The 13,099-nt window shown below is 44.7% G+C and overlaps 1 protein-coding gene across 2 annotated transcripts in view; it reads left to right on the top strand.

Moving 5' to 3' along the window:
* The window catches only part of si:ch211-267e7.3 (ADAMTS-like protein 2), a 40,655-nt gene extending 28,102 nt beyond the window's left edge, over positions 1-12,553 (top strand). The window contains exons 12-18 of one of the 2 annotated variants that reach the window (XM_007903003.2): positions 1,184-1,310; positions 3,842-4,055; positions 5,639-5,794; positions 6,301-6,471; positions 7,136-7,312; positions 7,696-7,840; positions 11,286-12,553. In XM_007903003.2, the coding sequence (XP_007901194.1) occupies positions 1,184-1,310; positions 3,842-4,055; positions 5,639-5,794; positions 6,301-6,471; positions 7,136-7,312; positions 7,696-7,840; positions 11,286-11,401 (1,106 nt within the window). In that variant the 3' untranslated portion in view covers positions 11,402-12,553. Of the gene's footprint in view, positions 1-1,183; positions 1,311-3,841; positions 4,056-5,638; positions 5,795-6,300; positions 6,472-7,135; positions 7,313-7,695; positions 7,841-11,285 lie in introns of those variants that run through there. The other variant, XM_007903004.2, reaches the window with a different exon arrangement.
* The last annotated feature ends 546 nt before the right edge of the window (positions 12,554-13,099 follow it).

A 13,099-nucleotide genomic window follows, 5' to 3' on the forward strand; every position in this document is an offset into this window, starting at 1 on the left:
TGGATCAGCTTGGAGTTGAGCTGCCAAGATAATGTGACATGCTTTTTGACGTAAGGTCGGAGTTGAGTCAATTCTCAAGTCTCAGTAGTCTGTCCGATTCCGATTGGGTCCACAGCACTCCAGGGCCTGACCCATTGGCAGGACTCGGTGTGCAGGCCAGTCACTGTAAGCAGGGATTCTTCCCACTTGTATCCTTGAAAGCCATAGCCTTAGTGAGTCAGCCCACAGTCTTGGTATAGCTCACAAATATTAAAAAATCACAAGGAATCCCGCACAATGTGTAATGAACCATGTAATCTGCAGTGCTCTGTAGAACCAAAGCGCCATAATAATAACAATAATTATCCTTGCATTTGATGTAACGCCTTCTCACGTCGTTGAGACATCTCAAAGCGCTTCATAGAATATATGAATTAAATGTATATTTTGTGGGCAAAAGGCGGCCGCCAATTACACGCGAAATAAACCATAGAAATTTATTGTACTGAAGAAGGTCTTTTGGCTAATGATGTCTGTGCTGGCTTTTTTTAAAAGAATAATTCTTTCAGTCCTATGTACCTGCCCTTTTTCCCCCATACCCGTCACTCCGACTTTGTGCATTAACCTACATACACGTGCTCCACAGCCGAAGGAAATCCTGGGCAGCCTTTATCACTTTTTTAAATTTATGTCTTGAGCTGGGAAAAAAGTTAGTGCTATAACTTTAGAAGATTAATAGGATGATTTTAATGGAAGTAATTCTCAATCATCTGAGTTCACAGAGGGCTGTCTAGGGCCTGAATCGCTCATTTGTCCAAATTCGCTCCAGCTCTCATTTGGGTAACAAGATTGTTGTTTTGTGAGATTCCCTCACGGCTGTCAGTTGGCATGTTATGTGCGCGAGCGACACGCTCTAGGTGATTGATTGTATCTCTCCCGGGAACTGATCCGCTTTGCACATAATTGAAGTGCAGACAGGAGCTTTGGTGTGATTTATGAGAACGGCTGATAGTGACCCTGCAGTTGCACAGCGACTCCATGGAAACCCTGAGGAGATCGTAGCCAGCTCCAGTACTTTGGGAAGATTGCTTGTGTCCAGGGACGATTAATAATTCATCGACGACATCAAGAACACGGTTGTTAATTTAACTGCTGAAAGACTGATGGAGCAATGTCTAGTGAACCTCGATGCTCTCGCCCGCAGGGATTACCACTTCATATGCGATGTGTGTCCGATATGACGGGGTGGAGGTGGATGAATCGCACTGCGATGCAGTGACCAGACCTGAACCAACTCATGAATTTTGTTCAGGAAGAGAATGTCCTCCAAGGTGAGATATGAATTCCTTACACTGTGAGAATGTACAGAGCTCAGAACTAATCACTGCGGTCCCTTTTGTCAGTCCCGTCACCATTTTGTAGGATGGACGTATACTATACAACATGGGAGCTGTTTGCAATTCAGCTGAAGTCCTGTGTGGTTAGCACACTCGCTTCACAAGCGAGAGGACCTGAGTTCAATTCCTGGGCGGGGCAAACCTCAGGCAAGTTTTCTTACTCCGCACACCTCCTGTTTACCTAGCAGTAACTAGGAACCCAGTTGTTAGTTGATTGGTGGATCACTTTCCGGGGGTAATAATCCTTTAAAAAAAAAATTAAAATAATAATTTGGCCACTCAATCCACGACTGTTTTGTGGGACACTGCTGTGTGGAATTGGCTGCCGTGTTTCGCCCACAAAGTATACAGTCAATCCATTTTACAGTATACTCTGTGAAGAGCTCTGAGATGACTCAATGAGATGGTAAGGCGCTATATTAAATGCTAAGATTATTATTATTATTGCCTTCACTCCATCCATTGGGCTTGGCAGATCTGCTGCTCTATGGGATTCTGAGTCTCCGCCTCTGGCATCCCAAGTCTGGGGATTTTGCCAGAGCAGCAATTCGGCACAGTTCATTCCCTTCTCCTTGATCATTGTGGTGAGAGCAAAGCCATTCCATTAAGAGTCAGGATTACTTCACCGCCTTCAGCAAAGAACTCTTCAAATCAAAGCCCTGTTGCTTTAGTGCAACGATCAGTTCTGTAGCATTTCCTTCCTGTGGGTAAGTGTTGGCTGCTAATTGTATTTGGCAAATGCACACAATCTGCATCCTGTCACTTGTGTGGATTGTTGGAGTGTTCCCTCGAACAGCCTTCAAGCAAAACTGCCCAATTTTTGATTAATGCCTTGACAAAAGTTTAGTAAGTAACACAGGATTTTGAATATTGCTGGAGCCTGAATTACGTCTCTCTTTTAGCTGTTTTTCCGGGTCCTGGAATCAATAGAGAGAAAACACTGCAGTCACAGTCTGAGGAAGATCTTCAAGTAAATCCAAACTTATAAACATCCAAGTCTCTGAGCCACAACAAAAGAGTTCACGAAGAAACGACTGGTTATTCAAAAAAAACAATAATAAACAATATACCCACTGCACATCTCAAAGCGATTCACAGAATATATTGTAAAGTGGATTGACTGGGTATTTTGTGGGCAAAAGGCGGCAGCTAATTGCGCACAACCCTCAAACACCCATGGATTGAGTGATCACATTTTATTTTTTTCTTTGGAGTAATTATTACCCCCGGAAAGTGATCCATGAATCGACTTACTTCCTATTTATTGCTTGGTAAAAAGAGGCGTGTGGAGTAAGGAAACTTGACTTAAGATTTCACCCCGCCTGGGAATTGAACCCAGGTCCTAGAAAATAAATCTTATTTTGTGCTGTGTGCAATTGGCTGCCCACAAAATCTGCTTTACAATATATTCCGTGAAATACTTCGAGATGTCTCAACAACTACAATAATTTGCATTTATATAGCGCCCTTCACGCGGGGTTAACCTCCAGGACTACTTAAATACGACTTGATGAGTCGCTATATCAAATGGAAAGATTATTATTGGGCTTGACTGGTGCTACCATTGCTGACACTCGCTGTCTAGGCTCGTGAATGCAGAATGTTCTCTTGGATGAGGTACCGGAGGCAACAAGCACCAGTAAAACCATTGCATCAGTCAGCAGCTTTGGTTGGGGAGGGGAGATCGGAGAGAAGAATAATAAAAACTTTAATAATATATTACAGTTTTTTTTTTTACTTTGAGCCGCTGTGACAATGCAAGAGCAAATTCATTTGTATGTAATAAATATTTGATGTTGAAATTTCCCTGCACTTTGTCCAGTAAGTCCCTAGAGTTAAAAGAAAGCTTTCAAAGGTGTATCTGAACTCAGGGTTGGTTAAAATCATCGATTTGAACAATGAGGGAGAAATAGCTAAAATTTGGTGCAGCGATGCAGCGTGACCGGTCCATCACGTAATTCTGTCTTTCGGATGAGAAGTTAAGCCGAGGTCCTGTCTGCCTGTACAGGGGGACGTTAAAGATCCCATGGCGCTATTCGAAAAGAGAAGGGAATTTCTTTCTCCCAGTGTCCTGGCCAACAATCCCCCAAATAAAATCAGCCAATCACTCCATGGCTGTTTGTGGCACATTGCTATGTGCAACTGGCTACCGCGTTTCACCCACAAAATACACAGTCAATCCACTTTATACTTTAGATCCTGTGAAGTGCTTTGAGATGTCTTAACTGTGTGATAAGGCACTTTAACAGGCAGTCAGGATCTCGGTTTTATTTGGAGGACGCATCTCCAACAATGCAACCCGCCCCCGCATCACACTGAAGTCTCATCTTAGATTACGTGATTCCAAGTCCCAACGTGGGGCTTGAGCCCCACAACCTTCTGACTTGGAGGCCACTGGGCCAGGCTGACACACTGATACTGTAGAAATTAATTATGATCTGCTTTTCCCTCCAAATGCCACGTAGGTGGGAGACCAGCAGATGGAGTGAGTGTTCCCGGACGTGCGGGGAGGGCTACCAGTTCAGGACGGTGCGCTGCTGGAAGATGATCGCCCCCGGTTTCGACAGCTCCGTTTACGATGAGCTGTGCGACACCACTGAGCTGACCAAGCCTGTGGAGCGCAAACTCTGCCGAAACAAGAGCTGCGGGCCGCAGTGGGAGGTGTCGGAATGGTCTGAGGTAATGCCGGTTTAAACCGCTGTTTACAGCTTATTCTCACCGGAACGGAGCAGAATATGAGCTGGGATATCAATTACATAGCAGTGCATCTGGGGAGCGTGCTTTTAAAAATGCTAATTATTAGTAATTTAATAATACATTAATAATCGAACAGCCTGTTTGCTGTCTAGGCTCGTGTGCCATTTTGTACCAAAAGGGAATCTGGTTAATTTTTGGTCGATAACATGTGGAAACACATCACCATGCTTAAGAGTATCCAATCCAAACCGAGATTTCAAACGGTGAGCAGTGCTGGAAACTGTATAATATTTACTACATTGGTGAACACGTTCTGACGTGATAAGGTATTATGGTCCCATCAGACTCACTGTCATAATGGCTATATCACAAGGTTAGTTTCTATTCCTGCTTCAAGATGTCATTTCCCCGCATGCACACACAAACACACACACACCACCATTGACAGGCGAGCTCTCAGCCACTTTTCTGAGACTTCAAACCAAGGCCCCATCTGTCCCAGATGGATATTAAAGATCCTTTGACACTGTTAGAAAATAATGTTTCTCTCTCCCAGGTTGACAATCCCCCACATATATATATATATTTTTTTTTTGAGGGGGTTGGGGGGGGTCTGCAGGGTGTTTGACACATGTGGCAATCCATTGCCATGCTTAAGAGTATTCAAACCAAACCGAGATTTCTATGCATCCCACCGACACATGGAAATCCCAGAGATAGATTTTTGGAATGGAATGCACACTCCCTCCCTGGAGGGATGCATCCTGCTTATCCAATTCCGGAGAGTTTTAGTCGCAGGTTGGCTTGGGGACCCTGGAGTGTGCGTTGGGGTAACTGCTAGAGTCTAACTGGCTAAAACTGCATAGCTTTCCATTGATATCACTGTCTGACAAGCTTTCCTGCTGCTTGTTCACCTGGGACCACCCTACCGGTTAGGGCTTTCGCTTGCAGGGTTTACAGGAGCTGAGTGGGAGGATTCCCTGTCCCCAGTGACTGATGGATAATATTTCTGTCTGAAAGCTGATAGACCTGGCAATTACTTCCTTGGCTCATCCATAATCAGATGCTCTACGGAACGTACATTTTCTTTCAGGAAACCCACCGACCCCTGAACTGATCTGTGCTGCTCGTAACACTTCGATAAATCCACGTGGGTCAAAGCATGCTCGGTTCGATCTTAATATCCCACGTGTGATATTCACAATCTTCTCTTGCTCCTCACTTGCACCCCCATCACTGTCTTGGGGTTCGATATTATTGATGGTATCGGTGTTGATAGCATGACGATGGGTTTCTGCAAGTGTGAGACGCCCGGCTGACCAAAAAAATATATATTATGCAGATTCCCTGTGTTGGACTTCGATACTAGGCAACTGCAAACCTTCCGGTTCCTCTTCCCAAGGGCCATTCTAATGATTAAGCTGAGCTGAAGAGGGTTGATTGTGAACCTCGGCTCGTGCCGACTCCACCCTCATTGCCCCCACCCGTTCCACACACACATATACACGTGTTAAACCGGTTTTCCTCTGGTACCCTCAGCGGTAATGACTGTCTCAACGCTTTAGTGTTCTGCCAGGTGTGGGAGCAGAGGAGCCATGAGACGGGAGGTCCGCTGTTCTGTGGAGCCGCGTCTGTGCGATGAGTCAACTAAGCCAAGCAACAAGAAGGAATGCCTGGGGCCCCCCTGCGACCGGCGCTGGACGGCGTCCGACTGGGGACCGGTACGTGCTCCAGCGGCTTGGTGCAGCTGAACGTCGGTCAGATTCACCCGTGTACTGCAGCCAAGTTATCTGAAGCGCAAAACTACCCTAACAAATGTCAGCCTGGCTCAGTTGGTAAACGCTCTCACCTCTTGAGTTAGAAGGTTGTGGGTTCAAGCCCATGTTTGGAAGGTGGGATCACATAGTCCAGTGTTACATTGTCGGAGGTGCCGCCCTTCGGATGAGACATTAAACCGAGATCCCGTCTGCCTGTTCAGGTGGATGTTAAAGATCCCATGGTGCTGTTCGATGTTTCACTCGTAGTCAATCCACTTTACGGTATGTTGTGTGAAGTGCTTTGAGATGTCTCGACAACATGACAAGGTGCTACATCAAATGCAAGGTTTATTATTATTAGATTTATCATTATTATAATACCTGGAGCAACTGTTAAGTCCCAGACAGGTTGGGCCCATCCTATTGCTGCATTTCACTTCTAAGCTTCTGTTTGTTTCTCCTGTTTTAAGTGCTCGGGGGCGTGTGGAGAGGGACGGATGACGCGTTACGTGGTGTGCCGGAACAACGAGGGCAAGATCTTATCGGACTCCCAATGCGACCCTGTGGCGAAGCCCCTGGCGGTGCATCCCTGTGGAGATAAAAACTGCCGCGCTCACTGGGTCTCGCAGGAGTGGGAGCAGGTGCGTCTCCAGTGTGTGAGAGACTGTCCATTCCCAATCGTGCCAGGCATCCTCCTGCTTGTGGGATGCTGGTGTGCGGAACTGGCTGCCGCGTTTCGCCCACAACATACACGATCAATCCACTTTACAATATCTTCTGTGAAGCGCTTTTGAGACGTCTCAATGGCATGATAAGGCGCTACGACGAATGAAAGGATTATTATTATATTCTAAGCAACTGTCCATCCCAGTTGCACGTGACGTGATGCATTTACTCACTCAGCCGTTGATGTGTGCTTTTATTTTGGCTACTTCGAAGAAGCTGTGGCTTTGCGATAAATAACACGGTGTCTCTCAGGCATGGCTGTTTGTGGGACACTGCTGTGTGCAAACTCCCTGCAGCGTTTCGCCCACAAAATACACGATCACTACACTTCACAGTATATTCTGTGAAACGCTTTGAGACGTCTCAAAGACGTGATAAGTTGCTTTATTATTATTTATTACTATTGTTATTGTGCATGCATTTCCTCTATAGAGCACACAACTCAAAGTTTATCAAACATTGCTTAATTTACCCCATTATGTGTTGGTTTCCACCCCCACCAATTGAACTGCTCCGTGTGTACATGTTAATAACTGTGTGACTCGCTATGATAACTGGGTGGCCTTTCTCCTGTGTCAGTGCAATGCCACCTGTGGCCGGGGTAAGAAAACTCGAAGAATCCTGTGTGCTGGCTTAGAAAACGGGGTTTATAAAGAGTACGAGGAGCCAGGGTGTGATCTCTCCAAAAAGCCAGAAGAGGAGGCAGCATGTTTCGAGAGACCCTGCTCAAAGTGGTTTACAACATCCTGGTCACAGGTAAGCACACACCAGCACTCCACATCTCACCACAAGCCAACGAGGCCCACTTGCATCTGCAGTGATGGGCTTTGTCTCATCTGAGGTGCTCTGTAGCAGTTTTGTCCCATTGTAATGCCCCGAAGGTGGCTGGAGACTGTTCTTGCTGAAGCTGGTGTATGTCAGAGTGGAACTGCCTGATAAATCCACTGAATCCGTGACTGTTTGTGGGGACGCTGCTGTGCGCAATTGGCTGCCGCGTTTTGCCCATAAAATATACAGTCAATTGACTTTACAGTATATCCTGTGAAGCGCTTTGAGACGTCTCGAAGACGTGATAAGGCACTATATCAAATGCAAGGATTATTATTATTATAAATAACTGCAGCCTTTGTCCTTCGCAGTGCAGTAAAACCTGCGGGAACGGAGTCCAGGTTCGAGAGGTCAAATGCTACCAAGGAGACGAGCTCGGGCAAGGGTGTGATCCATCCACGAAACCTGAGGCGAAACAGACATGTGAAGTCCAGCTATGTCCCACTGAGGCCCCTGGTAAGAACAATACTGCTGCCCGGATTAGCAGCAAAGAGGAATGTCCATCTTGTCACGCTCTCATACATTTGCATCACTTTCTGATGTTGCACTTGAATTTAATGTAGCCATCGACGTACCTTCATATTCAGACCACATTGTGAACAGTCTGTGCCAAAGCAATGCATAACAGAAATGTGTAGTTATATAAGTTATACAAGTATATTGTTAAACTAAACCTCACGAGACAAAATTCTTCATTTGGTGCTGGCGTGAGTTGGAATGCTAGCTTTGTTTCCTCTTAAGACCTTAGTTGAAATCTAGATGAGAGTGGGTGAGTGAAATTCCATGTTGAGAATAGAAACTGGGGGTTAGCAGATGGAATGGAGCCTCAGAGACACAAAGAGAATGCAGTGTCTCATTGGAGGCAACAAAGAATCGTAAACTCCCTTGATTACATCACAAATTGCCATTTATACAGCGCTTTTGCATCGGGAGGATGTCCCAAGGTGCTTAACAATCCCGGTTTGCCACCTGAGCTGGGGGTGTGGGCCGAAGGGGCGGGGAAGGGAAAGATAACCAGGCGCCGTCATAGAAATAGGTTTTGAGATGGACCTTGAAAGAGGTAAGGGGGGGAGGGTGACAGAGGGACTCTGGGATGGAGTTCCAGAGAGCGGGGGCTGATAGGCTGAAAGTCCGGCCACTGATGGTGGGATGGGTAGGGCAGGGGACATGAAGTAGGCCGGTGCCCTCAGAGTAAAGGGAATGGATAAAGGCTCAGTTAATGATAAATTCACTGTCACATATGAAACTGAGTCCTGCAGCCCTGGAAGGTCCCAATGCCGGAAGGTAAAGTGGTCAGGAAGTTATCTTACCAGTTTGAGACCAGCATGAATAACTTCTGAATCCGTGTTAATGTTTTGCACAGCACTGAATGATTCCCTGATCTCAGGCAAACCAGTGTGAGAGCTGAATGTATTCCAAGAGCCAGTGTAAGGCAATCTGAGATTCAGAACAGATTGTTACCTCAACAGGAAGAGGAAATTAAGATGGGACCTCATTTTGATTAACCTACAGTGTAGGCTGAATAGGAGCCAAATGGGAATCTTGACTCAACATGCAAATCAATAATGGAGCTTTGAAAATCTTGTGCATCAATTTGTAACTGGTCATTAATACAGATAGAAAACATTTTCTTTAGGTGGGTAACCATTCAGTCCTCTAAAGTTTGTTGGTCTCTCACATCCACTTTCCGTTGTTGAAACTGATATATTGGATAAAGAGGTCTATATACTTCTTCGTTCTGTCTCTGTGGCTTTATTTTCTTCCTTGAAAGGTAAGGCTATCTGTACAGAAAGCAGATGAAGGGGGTTCATACAGGGAATGTTAGGAAGGGAAGGAGCGAAGCTTAGAAGCAACCACTTGTTCTGGAGAGAAAGAGGAGTTTGGAAATAGTACGGTAGTTAGAAAAGAGAGATAGTCAAGGGAAGGTTTCTTGAGAATGGTGGTGATGGTGGCAGTTTTTAATAGGGTGAGCACGGTACCAGTGGTCAAGCAAGGGGGGGTGGGGGGAAATGACCATAATCACAGTCAAAGAGGTAGGATGCCTACGAGATAAGGAAGAGGTAGGTATTTAGGCAGGATTTTAGATGGTTAAATAGGGGGCAAGAAAGAGGACATTCTAGAATTTAGGGGCGTAGAAACTCAAGGCTGGACCAAGCCTTGGCAAGTCCTCCCGACATGAAAGGCGTTTATATAGATACAAGTTGTTGTTGAAAGGTGACTCTTCCTCTGCCCGTGCCTCGTCCTGTGTGTACTCGGGTTGTGCTTTTGCAGGTGCTCCCTCTTGTGGCCACCAAAGGAAAGAGATTGATTTAAGAGCCTATGGAACAATGAATGACCATTTGGCCATTAAAGCTGTACCTTTCACATTGCTTTTCCAATTTACCACATTGGGCTGTTGACAATTCATTAAATTTCCTGACGAGTGCCGAGACAAAGGAATATCCCTTTGACCAAACTAATCTGAGAGGCTGTCCTTTGTGAAGGGCACTATATAAATGCAAGTTGTCATTATTATAATCTAGTTAAAACGTGTCCATTGTTGCAATTGACTTTATTTGAAATAAAGGTATTTGTAGTGAAAATTGTTTTTTAAAAGAAAACACAGAAGGTCCCTATTTGTTTGTTTATAGGACACTGCCTTGCGCAATTGGCTGTCGGATTTCGACCACAAAATACGCAATCACTACACTTTACAATATATCCTGTGAAGCACTTTGAGATGTCTCAATGACATGATAAGGTGCTATATCAAATGCAAGGATTATTATTATCTTGAGGACTTCATCAATGTTCACCAAAATTCTTATTTTCTTCAACTCCTTCTTAACCAGTTATTTATTTTCTTTATAAAAGGCATTATTCAACAACAACAAAGTTACATTTGTATAACACTTTTCACGTCGGGAGGACGTCCCAAGACACTGGACAGAGAGAATTACAAATTATTCAAATAATTTTGGGACATTTCTTCCAAGTATCTTTTACTCTATTGGGAAAAAGTTTCCTGTAAAATCAAGTCTGTCTTGAGGCTTGTTAATTTAACTCTCGGGTCCTGCTCTCCATTCTCAATCCAAATTAGATAACCTGATTTCATTTCATTATCTAAGACATTTTAAAGAGCTCTTTGTAATCTTTTCTCTGCTAAAAATTTTTTTTAGTTCAGAGAATTCCTCATAATAATTTATAGCTGCAATTCCTGAATAATTTAATTCTTGAATTCAAACGTGGGATCAAGTAACCTGAATCGTAGAATTCTAGCACAGGAGGCCATTCGGGCCATCGAACCTGTGCCGGCACTTTGAAAGAGCTATCCAACTAGTCCCACTCTTTCCCCATAGCTAATGCAATTTTTTTTCTTTGCAAGCATCTATCCATCACTTTCTGTCAGTCTCTGACCTCTGGACCCCACTCTTCTGCTCACCCCCCTTGAGAAGCCAAACTTGAAAGTGCTGCATGTTCCCTGCCCCCTCCGCACCACCATTGCTGATCGAGCCTTGGCTCACTACACCCGTAACCTCTGGAATATCCGCCTCCTCGCCCCCTCTGTCTTAAATTCTGCCTAAAAATCCACCTCTTCCTTTCCTCAGAGGCAACCTACCTCTCTGACGGTGTTTAGGGTCACTTTCCCCTCCTCTCCCCTTTCTCCATTGCTCTGCGTCCAACCCTCTCTTTGTAAAAACGCTCCGTTATCCAATGCCGGGATCTCCGACCGGTTGGTCGCCACTCAGTGAACGGCCTCGCGCACGACCAAAAAGACGAGAGGAAGGAGCGATAGAACTGTGTAGTCACAAAACCCAAAGTATTTCATGCATCTCAAAATAAAAATGTAAACCGTATTGTTTAAACTGGTAAATATCGCTTTAGTGTTTGGCACTAAACACTTGTGTTGTTCTCTCTGCAGATGACAATTGCCAGGATAAGGTGACGGCTAATTGTGCACTGGTGCTGAAGGTGAAGCTGTGCACGCACTGGTACTACAGGAAGGCTTGCTGCAGATCCTGCAGAAACAGAGCGTAGTAACCCCATCACCTCTTCATACTGCAGCAACAGAAAATACTCGGTCCTTTTATTTTGGTGCGGGGTGGTGGTGGGGGAGGAGGAGGCTTGTTACGTTCAGTCATGTTCAGTATGAACCTGCTTACAACTAAAAGAAAATGCATCCCTGCCCTCAACATGTATTCGATCCTATGGGAGACTGGAATGCACTCTGCTCACTCCAGTCTCCCACACCTTTTTAGTGCGGTGCGCGGAGGACGCACTTGGGACTTAATTCACCGGAAATGCTGTGATCTAGGTATTCCTTAATGATATTCCTTTAGAATAGAGTTAAGAATTCCCGTCAACCTGTGAGAATTTTGCTTGGAAGTAGAGTTCCATCAATGAAGCGACATACTTCAGCTGACTTGTGTATTCAAATTCTTTATAATGGGATCCCGTTAAGTAATGCCATAAATTAGTGCTGCCGGGACTCTCCTGGACTGATTCAAGTCCTCCACCCGGTGAGGGGGGCCTTTGTTTTTGAGGGTATCATTTTGCCCCTTTATCTCCCCCTCTTGAATTTTGTGCCCGCCTCTTAACTCTCTGTGATGCTGACCTGCCTGCTGTCAAGCGGCATGTGATGGTATTCTGAAGACTCGTCACCCATTTCCACTCCCCCTCACTATCAATCTGTCCCCTGCCCCTGTGGGAAGCACCTCGACTTGATGGAGCAATTAAGGTGGAGGAAGTGGTGATGGAGCTCTGCCCTCCAGTGATATTCTGTGCTAAGGACACAATGGAGATGAGTTCCATAAGCATGTTTCACACTTAGGCGAACACATACACAGTTGCACAAACCCTTCTTGTATGACTTTGCCTTCTTGGACGAGGTATTTTAAACAACAACAAGAACAACCCCCTTAACACTGAGCAAAGGCTCATGTTTTTCAAGAGGACACGGTCTGCATTGATGTTCCAAATGAAAGCCAAAATAAATGTGATTGTTTTGGGGGATGTATTTTCTGATTGTACTTTGCAGCTTTAACATCTGGCAACTAGACTGTAATACGAGTGCTCTCAAACATTACTTGTACAGTGACCTGTTAGAATTATTTTACAACAGATTATCTGTGTACTGTAGCTATATTATTAGAAACCTTTTGTACAGCAATAAATAAGAATGTGACTTTTCCCACAGACTTTCTTTCTTGATTGCGGAATGCTCTTATCTAACGCTGCAGTTTCCTTTCAGAATGTTCCTCCGAGGAATCTCCATGTCTCGAGCACAGGACTTTATGGAAAGGCCATTGAGGATATCTGGTTGCTTAGAGGATATTTTCCAATTTGGCCAAATCGAGAAGAGCCTCTGAGGGGCATCATGTCAGGACTTCTGATCATAAAGTAGTTGAGCAAAATAGTTTCAGAGAGATGCATAGAATTCTTCAAAATTAAGAGGTTTAAAAGAACAAATAGCAAGTGATTTGTCCTGTTGGTTAATAACAACAATATAATACTAATAATGGAGTCCTGTAGCTTAATGGTTAGAGCATTCGCCTTGCAAGCGAGACATCTGGGTTCAATTCCAGGCAGGGTGAAACCTTGGGCAAGTTTCCTTACTCCACACGCCTAATAGTAATTTTATAATAATAATTATAACCCTAACCTTACGTCTTCGAAACATCAAAGCGCTTCACAGAATATACCTTAAAGTGAATTGACTCTATATTTTGTAGGCGA

This window comes from Callorhinchus milii, unplaced genomic scaffold, assembly GCF_018977255.1.
Source record: "Callorhinchus milii isolate IMCB2004 unplaced genomic scaffold, IMCB_Cmil_1.0 Scaffold5, whole genome shotgun sequence".
NCBI lineage: Eukaryota > Metazoa > Chordata > Chondrichthyes > Chimaeriformes > Callorhinchidae > Callorhinchus > Callorhinchus milii.